The following is a 15280-nucleotide window of genomic DNA, read 5'->3' as shown; positions in this document are numbered from 1 at the left end:
ATCTTGGACTCCAAGTTAACTTCTTGATAAAGTAATCAAGCGATGGGAATCAATTTTCTTGATGACCATGCATGGGCAAACTTAGGGATTACAGCACAAAATTTTACACTGGATCTATAGCAGAGTAGTGGTGCCCACTATGACAGTGTAGCATAACAGGAGTCGTGAAATCTACACCAACCGCATCCATGGAAGCTCTTCTTAACTTCCCACCATTACACCTGGTGATTTAAGAAGAAGTAAAGCTGGGACTAAAGCGAATGGGAAATAATAGTCAAGCTAACTTGATAGGACACCAAGATCTATCAAGAATCCATGAGGCTAACAAATCAGAAATCATTTCGGATAACATAATTCTAAAGTATTGCTTCCACACCTTTTTTTATAACTCAGATAATTTCCTATTTAAATTAAATTATTTATTGAATCATTGTATTGACTATAAAAACGGCAACGCCTAATATTAAATACAATAATTTTTAGTGCCATGTGATCAAGTTTTCTTTAAAATTATTAAATAATTATTAAAGTGATTATAAAAAGTCCTTGATATAAACTGAATATATTTTTCATGATTCAGATAATCAGGATAATCTTCCAATATTAATAAATTATTTAATGAATCATTATCTAGAAGCTAAAAACGTCATTGCCTAGGATAGAATAAAATTTTATTCTATTAATTAATTAAAGTCATTTAGATAAAACTTAAATTTATTAATAATTTTGAGTTAGATGTTTTAGTGCATAATTGCAAAAAGTAAGAGGGTAATCAAAATAGCTGATAAAATCTCTTGACAAATTATTCATTTAAAATGCACATATATATTAATCAACACACAAATTTAAATAATTTTTCAAATTTCAAGTTTTATATAATTTTAAGCATTAACGCTGGTAGTTCTATGTAAGAAAGTCCCACCAGTAACCATTGGTATAGTAGCAATATTGCTCCTATTCTGGGGACTTTCAGGTTTACCATACCAGGTGTGATACAATTTCAAATTGCAAATAATTCTTAAACTTAAAAAATAAATAAATTCGACCATGGATAGCAACGAAAACCCGATGAAGAGCCCCAAAAGGCCTCCAACGTTTGATAAAAAATCAAATAAACCAAATAGGCCGTTACGTTCTTGAGGAATAAAAGTACTTGACTTAAAGTAGATTTCAATTTGTGATGCTGAAAGCCTAAAATGAAATTTTAATTATTACTACAGCTTGTATGAACCTAAAACTTTTTACCCTTCTTCATCTTCAGCCAGGTCAATACCGAGGGTGGCCATTTTCCTTGGCCAATCATAATCACTTTCGGTAATTTCCACGTTATATTCAATAATGTTACACATATCTGGACAGTAGCAAAATTGCTTGTGGCTTAAATTGTGTCCCATTTGCTTAAAATGGCCCCTAAATTGCTCCTGCTTCAGATACGCCTTCCTATGTTCCTTCGATTGCTGTTGGAGAACCAACACCGTCCTGTGAGCTAAAATTGAATTTAGAAAAGCGTGAACATGAAAATTAGCTTAACCAAAGTTACCTGTAGCATCTTTTACACATTCGTATTTGCCAGTTCCGCAGATTGGCATGCCTTTTAATCCTGCAAGAAAAAGGATTATTTAATAGCACACTGATCCAGATCATGTTATATGTTTTACTGATTTATCAAAGTAGAAATATAACTAGCAGGTACGTGCTATTTTACTACTGTAAAATGCTGCTACTGCTACTTTTGCGGGATATCTCCGTTATTTTTAGAGATCGAGAGTTGCGGTTTTCGCGACACTGTGCTACTTTTCCGTAAAACTAAAGATGCCGTCAACAAAATTTTTATAGTTCTTTTAGTTTTTAAGATACATTTTTGAAAATTTTGCATTTTGGGACCCCCATCATATCCTTTAAAGTTTTTGTAAAAGTAAAAACTCATTCTTGTAGATTTTTTTCTGTAGAATCCAGTGGTGTGTTTTTTGATAAATAGTTTTTGAGTTATAACCCAAACTTATGTTTTTATTAAACGAACCAACCTGTATATTTATAGTTCATAATATTGGCCTTTTCTTTACCTTTTTAAAAATATAACACTATGGACTTATTTTCAAACATATGTAAATAAATAAAAAATTTCTAAATTTAAATGGTCAAATTCACAATTTAATGGGAGGTCATGGCTATTTATAATAAAAAAATTAACAAATAAATAAATAAATAAATAAGTGGAGGGAGACTGAAGGATTTTCATTTTACCTTAACCTACGACTCCACTGCAAGTATGGACTATTTCTTCACAAATAAATAAATGCCAACTATCTTCGGGTTTTGATTGATATTTCTCGGTTTTTGATTGAGTTTGTGCTCCAAAACCCATTTATTTACGTTATTTGTGAATTGAAACCAAAAAAATGGCAGCATTTGAAAATTATGAAAAATATGATATGTTTCTGTATTTTATACAAAGCAATGAAAATGCTGAAGAAGCTTTGGAGACTATATTTCCATAGGTAAGTTAGAAGCCGTTATATGACTATCTACCAATTTCTAATGTTGTAATTTTATGCATGTTAGAACCGTTTTTTGGTATATTTGCTCGTTTAAAGGATAATTTACTTGAGCACGGATCTTTTTTTCAGTCGCGTCCTAAAGCATGCAATAAAGAAAATAGGGAAGAAAAGGAAATAGATGTTTTAGGTGATATAGAAGCGTCACCCTTAAGCTCTTGCAGAAAAATCGAAAAAGAAATGGACTTTTTCCATATAAATTTAACATAGTTCAACATTTACATCCTGGCGATGCCGAGCGCCAGACGCTATTTTGCCAATGGTATTTGCAGCAAATTGATGCCAACAGCTTATTTGGCAGACACGTTATCTGGTCTGATGTAATGCTTTTTTTTAAGTGCGGGCATGTTTAAACGACATAATACCCGAAACTGGCATGCACAAAATAGACATTTAATATTTGAGAGGGCACAACAAGTACGCTTTGGATTTGGAGTGTCTTGTTTTATTTTGGGAAAACAAATAGTATACCGAATTTTTGAAAAGGGTCTTACAGCACGTAGGTATATAGACATACTTGAGGAAGTTATTCCAGATGGTGCCCCAAGTCACAACTCTGGGCTAGTAAGGGCATTTCTTGAAAATAACTTTGCTCAAAGATGTATAGGTACCAATGGACCTATTAGATAGCCTCCACAGTCCCCCGATCTCTCGATTTTAGATTTTTTTATGGGGGTTTATACAAGATCAAGTGTATAAAAGACAATGCAATAATCTAATAGAACTTCAAGACTCAATTCATTTAGCATTTCAAAATCTGGGGAGAAATGCTACTTATTATTTTGAATGCTATTCAAAGGGTTACAAAGATGTGCTAATTTTGTATCAGAGAAGATGGTAGTCATTTTGACCATCTCTTGTAAAAATGTTGTTTTGTTACATTGTTGTTTTGTTATATGGTTGTTTTCTTATAGGTTTTATTAAATTTATATATTTGTTTTTTATGTTCTTTTATTACAAAAAAAATAAGAATGATGTAATTCCCCATTCGCCGTTATTAATTTGTAGCTTTTTATTTGTCTATTATTGTTATTCATAGCCTACTATTAAATTATGCATTTAATTTTGAAAATTGTTAGTTATTTGCGTATTTTTGAAAATAAGTCCATAGTGTAATATATTTTTGAAAAGGTAAAAAAAAAGGCTAATTTTCCGAACTATAAATATATACAGTGTCCTTTTAAAAAAACATAAGCTTGAGTTATAACTCAAAAACTATTAATCAAAAAAAATATATATCTACACCGCTAGATTTCACGAAAAAAAATCCCAGTGAGTTCCAAAGTCCCAAAATGCAAAAGTTTCAAAAATGCCCTGTATCTTAAAAAATAAAAAAGCTATGAAAATTTTGTTAACAGCATCTTTAGTTTTACGAAAAAGTAGCAGTGTCACGAAAACCGCAAATTTCTATCTCTAAAAATAACGAAGATATCCCGCAGAAGTACCAAAAATAGGACACCCTATACTATATGGCTGATACCATAAAAGGTAGAAGGAAGCTTGTGCTTATTGTGTTCTTCAAGGCAAGGGCAATGAGGAACCTAAAAAAAAATAAAAAAAAAAGAATTTTGTGTTGAAGGGTAAGTTTTTTTAGAGAGTTGGCTCTGTGCAGCAAATTCATCTCTAAACAAGTTTGAGGTCACTAGGGCTTGTTTCTAATTAATTTAAATTTGCGAAGTTTTTTAATTACTTGAGTATGTGAGGAATGAATAATGTCTTTACAGAAAGATTTAGAATATTGTATATATTGGAGTAGCTTAGCTTGAAAAGCAGAGTTTCTTGTAGCTAAAATACAATTGCGATGGAAAGAGACGTAGGTTTAAATTTCCAGTTTTCCCAAATAAAAGTATGATTATTTACATCGACTATGAACACGAATTTTCAATATTACTTACTGGGCATATAATATTCCACGCACCCACAAAGTTCCATAGTCAAATTCAATAAGCACTCCATGCGGCAGTTCATCTGCGAATATTCAGAAAAGTATCTGAGTTTCTTATCTTTTTGAAATGCGCACTTTCTCTTATGGATTGGGTACTGAGCCACATCATCTGACGTAGTCAATACCACTGGGGTGATGGCTGCACTAACTGATTTTCTAAGAGGGATTCTTATGTAATGGTTGGACAGGGTTGGATAGCGATGTGGACTATGAAGTACTACCTAAAAATTTTTTATGTGCAGGATAAAATTTGAATTTAATGGATCCTACCTTGTATCCTTGAAAATGAGTACATCCATAATCCAAATCTGTATTATTAATAGCAAGATTGACCTGTAGAGAGTTGGTGGATCCAGATAAGAACGCTCTTCTTGGATAAGCGTTAAGTCCTGCGTCATCTGTGTATCCAAAATCTGCTGACCAATTGACTGCGTCATTGTCTACATATGAGGGTGGTGGAGAGTGAACACCTTCTCTAAAATATTTGGCCATTGAAATGCATAAACAGAAAATTTTCGCTTACGTTTCCGAGGTGAATATTTTTGACTTTTTAAGCATATTAAAGGTAAGACATAATCCTTCGTCTGTGTATAGAGGCTGAAAGATTTCTTCACACGGATAGTCTGATCCCATCCATATACACTTTGTGAAAAATTGGGGTGCACCCTAAAAAACAATTATTTATTTGGGATAAATAGCATCGGCTATAATAGGCACACATTTTTTAAAAATTCATAAAATCCTTCATCAATAGTATCGATTTTTGGAATTTTATGGTAATATACATTGACGTTACATAGCAAAGACATATATTGGAGTTTCTTGAGCCTAAAAAAGTAACTTTTTAGTTATTTATTCGGAATCATTAAGTGTTCTTACTGATCCCCTTTGAAGTTAGTCTCGTTCATTTTTAGGCTGCTTTTTAGGCTTAACGTATAATTAAAATAATCACTATAAACTTTGGTTTCGGGACAAATAGTTACGGCAGGGAAAGTGATGTCGTAAATGTTCACTTTCTCAGAAGCAAAATTTACTATAATGGGACTTTTTTGCCATTTTTTAAATACTTCATACACTACTGTGATGCATGTGAATAAGCTTATGCAAAACACTATAATCCATATAATCCTGCGATCAAAATTTCAATTAATTTTTAAAAAAGTACAATAGTTTATTGTGACTTACTTTTCACACATAGTGCGTTCTTCCCCAATAAATTTACACCCGTGTATTCCAGTATAATCACAATATTCCTTGAAATAATTTCTGGCATTCGCCATCTTTTTTTTATTGCTTTTTATATCTGCCATGATGTAGTTTGCTTGTGAACGTTTACTTGAGAATAACAGTTCAAACTGTGAGCGAGTCAATAGTTACTCTTTTAACGTTATTTATCTTTAATTAACTTAATTGTGGCAATCGATTATACTTTTATTTATATTGTTGATGGAAGAAGGGTCTTTATAGGATACAGATGATGAACTGCTGTTTTTTTTTCGATAAAATTTATGTAATTCATTAATTGATGATTATTATGATGGATTGGTAGGTGAAAAGATGAAAAATGAATTGTTTTTTTAGCCTTTCAACTTATTTTTTATTCTGCCACTGATATCTTATTATAATTTTTCATGATTCTTCTAACTAAAATGGATCCCATAGCTTAAAGATGAGCGAAATATCGAATTTATTATTTTCTACCGCAGATAATTTGATTTGGTAGTATCCCAAATTTAAATTTTTTTAGCTTTTGCCGTATTACTTTAAGAAAAGAGTTAAAAAACTTATTTTCCGGCATGGGGATTTGAGCCTTGATCATTCGCCTCGAAAGTATCTCCTATAACAATTGAGTCATCGAACTTTTATAATGTAACCCAAGAGGCATTCCTATCATGAATTTTTTTAAAATAACCTTCTTCGTGCAATCCATAGGAAATTATCATACATTAGCAGCATACTAGGGAGGTGCACTATCTTGCTGAAAGTGGATTCTTTTGTCAAAATTTTCCCTCCTTCCTTCGCGTCGAAGGTTCGAACCCATTACATTTTAATTGTAGAAACTATGAACTTTTTAACATTTAAAATTTAATGGTCATTGCTTCAAAATATAATTGCACGATAAACTTTTTTTTGCATGACTGTTAAACTTAAACTATAATTTGAATAAATAATCTTAATCATTTCCAATAAAAAATATAAAGTATTTTACTTACCACAACTAAACAAACACCAACTTTGGATCTACATAGATTCAATAGTTTTGCATCACCATACATTTCCGAAAGTTTTTTTTATCAGCAAAAGTAGATTAGAAACTTGTTAATTGATTAGTTTTAATTAACACCACCACTTCAATACTTGCAAAAAATAATGATTATTCTAAAGACTTTTTTTCAAATATACGGCTATTTTCTCATACAAATTAAAGTTTACAAATTATTAGTTTTTCTGCGCTAGTAAGCATGTGCCAAGCATGTTCTATGGGAATCATATCTGGTGTTGTTGCGGGTCAGTCCAAAGGACTGATTATTCCAGATACTTATTTACAGCTCTAGTAGGGTGAGGCCGAGCATTATTTTCCACAGAAATGAAAGTTTCACCAACACCTCCTCGACATAGTATGACGTAAGGGTCTAGAATCTACCTTACGTGTCAGTCATTTTGCCTTGAGTATTATAGTGCTAAAACACGTTTTGTTTTAATAAGAAAAGTACTCAATAAAACATGGTTGAATTGAATTGTCTAATTATCGAATTGTCGAAACAGTGGGCTGCCAAGGCAGTTGTGCATATAGGTCTCCTGATGGACCCGTCATGCCCCACCAGGGGTTACCAGATCCCAACGGCCTTAGAGAAACCGATCTGCTCTCTGGTCTGAGGGACCTAAAGTCACTCGGTACACTGAAAGTATTACCCAAGTATTTGCACCTGGCATGGATCCCAGTCTGGCAAGAGAGTCCGCTTCCTCATTACCTGCATGGCCTGCGTGGCCAGGTATCCGGACGAGCTGGACTCTACAGCCAACCTGCACCAGTTTTTTCAGGACTTTTATGCCCTCTAGTACAAGCTTGGAGCTTACCTTTACGGCCGTGATAGCCTTAATGGCAGCTCTGCTGTCCGAGAGCATATTGATACGACTGTATTGCGGCATCCGCAGCTTAGGATTTTCTGTCCGCATTTTAATACAGCGAATACTTCGCCTGGAAGACAGTGGCGTGCTCCCCCAGCGAGTATGCCCTACTGGTATGTGGGATGCCACCACAAAGCCCTGATCCAGCTCTGTTATTCATTCTGGAGCCATCTGTGTACCAGATGGTCCCCCTATTTAGCAATGCAGGTCTGTTGGAATGCTGCCACTCTTCTCTTCCTGCAATGTGCGTCACGAATCCCTCGCAGTCCACAGTTACTGGAGCCATGCAGTCACTGCCCATCAGAAGGAGAGGACATTCCTGTATGGCCCGTGACCAAATTTTTGCGTGACCGGTCTCGCCAGCACGTAGTTCGTCGAGGACGTTTAGCCTGTACGTAGTCTTCATTGCCTCGAATTGCACAAGCGCTCTAGTTGGCGCCGTTCGCATGGAACCCGTAATGCTGAGACATGCAAGACGTTGGACTCTGTCCAGTTGAGCACGAATTTTCGCTTTCTCCGTACATGGCCACCAAACGATAGCCCCGTATGTGAGAAGAGGTCTCACAATGTGCGAGTAGATCCAGTCGCGCCAGAGGATCTTCGGATACAGACCCCAGGTATTGCCAAAAGCCCGTCTGCAGGCCCATAGCGCGCAGGTGGCCTTCTTCATTCTGGTGTCTGCATGATCGTACCAGGAGAGTTTGGGATCTAACTTCCCAGAAATCGAACTGTCCTGGAGTAATGCAGCTGCACGCCACCTAGAGATATACCAGAGGACGTGCCAAAGTTACGTCTCCTCGTGAATAATAGGAGCTCTGCTTTTTTGGGATTAATCCTGAGACCCCCTGAGAGGCACCACATGTCCACCATACGCAGGGCTCTCATCATAGGGCCCCGCATTGAGACGGCGTCTTTCCCCGGGCAAAGTATTACCATATTATCAGCGTAAGCCTGTGTGTATAAGCCTGTGTGCATTGTTTAAAAGATTTATCAGGCTGTCCACCACAAGGCACCACTAGGTAGGTGACAATACTCCTCCCTGCGGGCAGCCCCTAGCCGCCAACGTTTCGACAATCTCGTTGTTAAGCTGGGCAGATACATGACGTTTCAAGAGCATGGCCTCTATCCAGCTAACCAAACAGGGTTCTGAGCCGCGGCTTTCGAGTGCTTGGAAGATTAATGCAAAAGGGGTGTTGTAAAACGCCCCTTCAATATCTAGAAACGCACCCAGGCAGGCCTTGCCACTACCCAGAGCACCCTCCACCTTCCTCACGAGGTGGTGTAGGACCGGGTCCGTGGATTTGCCCGCCTGATAGGCGTATTGGTGCACATGTAGTGGTTTTTTATCGCTTTTTCCGGGTTTCGGAATGAAGACGACTTTCACTTGACGCCATAACTTTTGGACGTAGCCCTGAGCAAGGGAGGTCCTGAATAGTCTGACTACGTGTGGAGTTAGTACTTCTAACCCGTTTTGTTGAAGGCATAGATATAATCCATCCATGCCCGGAGATTTGAAGGGGAACAGCTAGGAGGATCGCGAGATGAGTTGGAGTCTGGGAAGTGAGTGCGCAGCATGACCTCCAGTGACTCCCGCTCATTGGTAGTAAAGCCGCCATCTGGAAGTGACAGCGACCCCACTTTAGTTCCAGGTTCCTTGGACAGTACTTTGCACAGTCGCGCTGCGGAGGGTGTGTCTTCAACGTCATCGCAGAACCGCCTCCAGCACTGTCTTTTGGAGTCCCTGAGTGTCTTTTTGTATTTTCTTTGAGCTGCGTGGAACGCATCCCAGTCAGTGACAAGCTTAGTGCGCTCAGCCCTGCGAAGAAGCCGACGCGTAGTGTCACGGTGCTTTTCCCGTTACTGTTCCACCAGCATAGAGAAATGAATATTAAACTTAAAATTATACTTTTAATTACTCTATGTCCACCAGGCATTCTTGGCATTGGAGGGTCTTCGTCTGAGGGGACAGCTGCCGTCGAATGCCGCGACTACCGCACGAGTCAGGGTGACAGTCCCGATCATGATGAATAAATAAAACATGGTTTTCTGTAGCAAAGTATTGAAATAGTCTTGTTATCTTGTTGAGTATATTAACAAGTTAAGTTGTTAAGAGCCGTCACGGCTTTGATGCCATATGTATGGTACCTTTTTGACGAAATTTTCAATAACGTGGACCATACATGTGGTGGTATTTAATTGATACAGCACCTAATTTCGATTTTGAATGCTTCGATGGTTGCAGGCCTATTGGCATATATCGGCCAGAAGTCTAAAGACGTTAAATAGCAAGAGCGTGGAAGCCAATGCTGGTCACCAAACCGAAAAATTACGGGGCCAGGAGCCCACTTGTGCAAGATCGTCAATTTTTGACGGGCAGCATCATATGTGACATCATCCTGCTGAAACCAGTTGTTACCAAGATCAATCGCTTCCATATGAGGCACAAGAAACCGTAGAATCCTATCACGATAAAGTTCGCAATTCATCGTTGCTGTATTAGTTTCCTCGTTTTCGAAGAAAAATTGTCCAATTATTCCTACAGAGCATAATGCACACCATTCAGTGATACATTGAGTATGCATTGCTTTCTGATAAATCATTTTTGAAAATTCTGAATTGAAAAGTCCCAAATGCAACAGTTTTCCCTATTAACGAAGCCATCGAGGTGAAAATGGTGTGGCCTCATCACGGAGCATGATTTTGTTTGCAAAATCAGTTGGATTTTATAGGCATGCAGATATAAATCTTTAGTGAGAATTTGCGGAAGAGTGCTTGTTGAAATGTCTAATTCTTGTGCCTGATGACCAATTGACATTTCTAGCCTTTCTGTCATACTCTCACGAACTACCTAACATTTCACCGCCAATCTCACTAATACCTTGATTTAGTAGTTTTTGTATTATGTAATTCTCAGAATCGTCTTCATTCTGGGAATTGTCGTCTCTTGCGCTGCCTTTATCCATGATACCATCGTCGTTTGACCCCTAGATTTTGTCTTACCCCACACCTGAACTGTCGAATTGCATTTTATTCGCTTAAACAAATACATAAATTATAACTCATAACTTATAAATCCATAATTTCAAATACATAAATTAATACGTCTCGCTATATCCAGTCACGTTGTAATAATCTCCACTTCTCCATCACAGAACACAAATATATATTTATATAGAGAAGTGGTGGTTGTATAGAAACTAAAATTCTTCTGACAAATCAGCTAGCGTCCTCTTGCTTGGCAACGGAAACTGTTGTAACTAACTTGACAGTTTGACGTGTCTAATTGCACCAATCAAAATGGTAGAAAGGCGTGGCCAAATTAAGGCGAGAAATCAAATTTCATTTAATCTGACAATTATTATAATCGTAATAGCAAACGCCTAATCAAAAAGGTTACTCATAGAGAAAAGGGCCTTTTTGATTAGGTAGTAGCATCAGATATTGATCTGAATAAAAATAAAACTTTTCAGCTTTATTTTACATATCTAAATGAGTTAACTTATTGCAATAATCTACGACAGTGTACTAACAATAGTGTACGACATATCACCAATTGGACAAATGGAAATAAAACATGTTTTTATTTAATACATTTATTATTTATTACATTTATTATATTTGATTATTTAAAATTACTTAAAATGATATACATAATATATAATAATTTATTATAACAAACATTATATAAATTAGAATTAATCTAAAAATGTTTAAAAATATTTTGTTAGCACTAAACTACCCTAATTTTAAACAGATTAGAAAAGGTTGTCAAAATTGTTGTGCTATTTTCTCATCATACATCTAAAGGCATTCCCTTTAGGTTAATAATATCCTCATTTTATTAACACGTAGATTCAATAGAGGATGAATTATCCTTATTTAATATGTACTTGTACCTATTTCCTAAAGAAAAATTGAACACATGTTGAAATTATTTATATTATAATTTAAATATTAATTTTTAAAATTACTTAAAAATTCTATAGCAGAGTATTATCAAAAGAAATAATATATCCATCTACAAAATAAACTATTTGAAAATAAAAACAACTTTTTAGTATAAACATATATCACTTACATAGTATATATTTGTTGGTCTCTTATAATACTAACAACATATTATCTTGGAACTATAATATTAATAAAAACTTAATTCAAGGACAGATGTTTACATAAAATAAAAAGAAACGAAAAAAACACAAGTTGTTAGAAAAACATTAATTCTGGTCCATTCCGGGTGTCAGGTCTCTTAGTCTCTATACCTATGTTTCGTCTCAGTGATCACAGGAAGTGGTATGATACCAGCATGAAATAAAATAAAAAAAATAGGTAGTGCAAACCTTATAAATCAAGTTACTAAATGATTCATATGAAAAAAAGACAAAATAAATGTTTAAATGAATATGTATTGTAGTGTAAATCCAGCAGTATCAGCATTATTAAAATTTGTGAAGAGACCTGATCAGAAGGAATTCTGTAGCTCAGTCTTAATAAAATTTACATTGCATATCACTCTCCATGTTTTTCTTGTAATGGGAACTGAAGGAAATCTTTTATTACTATGTTTCTCAGAACCATTTAAAATATACATACCCTTACATCAGGGAAATTGTCAGGAAAATTTTAAATCAATTTTTAATTGTTGAATAAAAAATGAGAGGCCAGACATTTTGTAATATGAATTTATAATAATCAAGTTAAAAATTAAATTCTTGAAAAGTGGAACTTCTTCATTGAAATCAACTGAATTTGATTTTATTAAAGACTAAAGATTGACAATACAAAAACATAATAGTAATAAATAAAATCAGATTTTCTTACCAGAAACCTGGAATTGCTTGCTGCAAATCAATTCAAACATTACTGATTATTATGACATTATGATTTGTAACTTTTTTTTTTGGCAACTAAACGTTTTTTCTTACTTTCTCTCTTAAAACTCCATACATGGAACGTCCTTGATTCAACCCCCTCCCCTTCTCCGATCACTACCAACCACCCATTAAAGTCAAAAGTCAAGTGGCTTAAAAAGAAACCAACAAACCCGCTACTCGAGTCGTTTTCGAAATGGACGGCGATTCGCATCGTCGTCTCAGTCCGCGCCGGACTTTCGACGAATGAAGCGTAAAAGCTCGCGCGACTGAGTGTAAGTTTTCGAAAAAATTAATTTTCTCGTGAAGCGAGTCAAGTGACAATGGAAAAGTCGACGCCGACGGCGACGCATCAGCGTCCCTGGGCCCTAAAAGGGGGTGGGAGGGTGAAAGAGGGTACTTTATGGTGGTTTCTAATAGGTATTGTGATGCTATTGTTTTTGAGCAAATGTGAAGTTAATGCTCAAGGTAAGATGTTTTTTTAAATTTTAATTGTGATACAGAATTAGTTTTTATTAGAATTCTAATAGCTTTTACGTACGATGACTGATGCAGATATCTAGTGATGCTCTAAGTGAGGATGGCTTGGCAATTTTATGAAGTCTTTGATTTTCTAAATGAATTAGTTCTTCACAGCTGTGGTTTACCTCAAAATTTGTTCTTTAAGTCAGATAAAGGCCAAAAAAACTTTTAAAGGAAGGTTTTTACGAAATGGTATTTTCCATATACAGGTGTCCCGGAAAATGTGGAAAATCTTTTGGATTCAGGTATAAAATAAAAAAATTATATGGAACTTTCCTATAAAAAATTGGCTATAGGCCCTCCCTGCAAAGATACGGCCCCTTAAAGATGCTGCTGAAAATCGTTTTTTCTTAAATAACTTTTGATGTTCTTGCTATAATTTAATACCAATTTTACGTGATCAACACTACTAAGGACCTCTTAAAATGGAGTCCTTAAAGCATATTTACCTTGTTTATTTTATCAGAGGCGGACTGTCATGTTTAATTTTTTAACACTCTGTATCATACAGACTCTGAAAAAAATAAAGACTCTGAAATAATAAATATGGGTAGCTAGTTTGAACCTTAAACTAAAGAAAAGGCACTCTTGTTCATTATCGATAAAATGAACCATTTCGAAGGAAAAAAAAATAAGGAGTCACTGTATTATTTTAATTAAAAAGAACCATGGTATATTCTTTTTTTAGTGATGCGACATTTATTCAAATAACAGAGAAGTTTCATTTTAAGCTGTTTAATGTGAAAAAGCGTTGTTTAATTCGTTCATTTTAAAAATGCAGTGTGGTTGTTAAAAAAACAATGAAACTGTTTTTGCATCTATTTATCTATTGGTTTTTTAAATGCACCATTCCTGCAAATGTTTCGATGGTACACAATAAACAAATACCCATAATCTTGCCATCTTTTACTTTGTTAATACATTGATCCTTTATTTCGATAATAATTTATTGATTTTTGGGTTTCGTGGTGAATTTAATTTGAATTAAGTCGAAAAATGGAATTCACGTTTATTGAGTATGCAGATATGCATCTTACGTATGTATATGTGTCAATGCATTGGAAGGAAAAAGGTTGAATGAAGAAATATTTTCTAATCACACTATTTCGAATCAAAAGACATTTTAACTGTTAGGCGTTTCCACTTATTAAGGTGATATTATTGAGTTCTTTATTGTAATTTTAGAAAATTTTGGGAAAAAAAGTACTGATGCTGGTCAGAGAGGAACAATCCATACGATAAAATGGGAGGAAAATATTTTGAATGCTATAGCCGATACTCTTCTAACGAGCACTCGAAAATTAGCTGCTTAGCCTAATACATCAAAAACGGTAATACATAAAGTACTCCAAGAACAGCTGTTATACCCATATCATCTACAAAAAGTGTATGACCTAACTCCTGAAAATTTGCTTCGTAGAACACAGTTAGCGAACAGGCTATTAGATCCATATTGAACTAATCCAAACTTCAGTAGAGTTATTCTTTTTACCGATGAAGTAGGATTTACCACAAAGGGTATTGTGAATTTACATAACTCGCATGTACGAGCTGATAAAAATCCTCATACCGCTGTTGTTTGTCATCATCAACATAACATCAATATTAATTAATATCTGGGCAGGAATCATTGGCAATTTTTTGATTGGGCGATTCATATTAGCGCCACGATTGAATGAAGAACATTATTTGTAGTTCCTTTAGAACAATCTTCTGGATTTAATAAAGGCATTTGTCACTTGCGATCCGCTGAAACATGTATTCTATGCACGATGGAGCCTCACCTTGTTTCAGCGTTGCTGTAAGGAACCACCTAAATAACGTTTTTCCAAACCGTAGTGGAGGATACGAGGATTGCCTGGCCTCTTCGGTCTCCCGATCTAACGCCATTGGATTTTTAACTATGGGGTCACGTCAAAACCTTGGTGTATTCAACTTCTGTCGATACTTGGGAGGAACCTTTACAGAGAATCAGGATTCGGGTATCCGCTAAAAATGTACTTTACATAAAATTGTACTTCTTCAGATTAAACAACTTAAAATGGAACTTCTCTGTTGTTTAAATAACTGTCGCATCGCTAAAAAAAAGAGCATTTCATGGTTCCTTTTAATTAAAATAAAACAGTGTCACATTCCTTAATAATTTTTTTTCTCCAAAACGGTTCATTTTATCGATAATGAACAAGAGTGCCTTTTCTTTAGTCTTAGGTTCAAGCTAGTCATATTTATTATTTCAGAGTCTTTATCGTACAGGATGC

The 15280-nt window shown here is 35.2% G+C and overlaps 2 protein-coding genes across 2 annotated transcripts in view; one reads left to right on the top strand and one right to left on the bottom strand.

Moving 5' to 3' along the window:
* Positions 1 to 792: 792 nt before the first annotated feature.
* LOC126737610 (pickpocket protein 28-like) lies at positions 793 to 5841 on the bottom strand. Its single transcript, XM_050442587.1, has 9 exons — positions 5686 to 5841; positions 5380 to 5628; positions 5220 to 5328; positions 5024 to 5166; positions 4771 to 4975; positions 4451 to 4721; positions 1541 to 1600; positions 1246 to 1486; positions 793 to 1191 (listed from the first exon to the last, which is right to left on the bottom strand). Exons 1-9 carry the CDS (start codon positions 5808 to 5810, stop codon positions 882 to 884), a joined length of 1713 nt encoding a protein of 570 aa, XP_050298544.1. The 5' UTR covers positions 5811 to 5841; the 3' UTR covers positions 793 to 881.
* Positions 5842 to 12695: 6854 nt separating this feature from the next.
* LOC126737157 (reversion-inducing cysteine-rich protein with Kazal motifs) overlaps positions 12696 to 15280 on the top strand; it is a 64956-nt gene continuing 62371 nt past the window's right edge. The window contains exon 1 of the mRNA XM_050441914.1: positions 12696 to 12968. Within this exon, the coding sequence (XP_050297871.1) occupies positions 12824 to 12968 (145 nt within the window). The 5' untranslated portion in view covers positions 12696 to 12823. The remainder of the gene's footprint in view (positions 12969 to 15280) is intronic.

This window comes from Anthonomus grandis, chromosome 6, assembly GCF_022605725.1.
Source record: "Anthonomus grandis grandis chromosome 6, icAntGran1.3, whole genome shotgun sequence".
NCBI classification, from domain to species: Eukaryota; Metazoa; Arthropoda; class Insecta; order Coleoptera; family Curculionidae; genus Anthonomus; species Anthonomus grandis.
The sequence above is the reverse complement of the archived record's forward strand: the minus strand, read 5'-3'. Positions and strand labels throughout refer to the sequence as shown.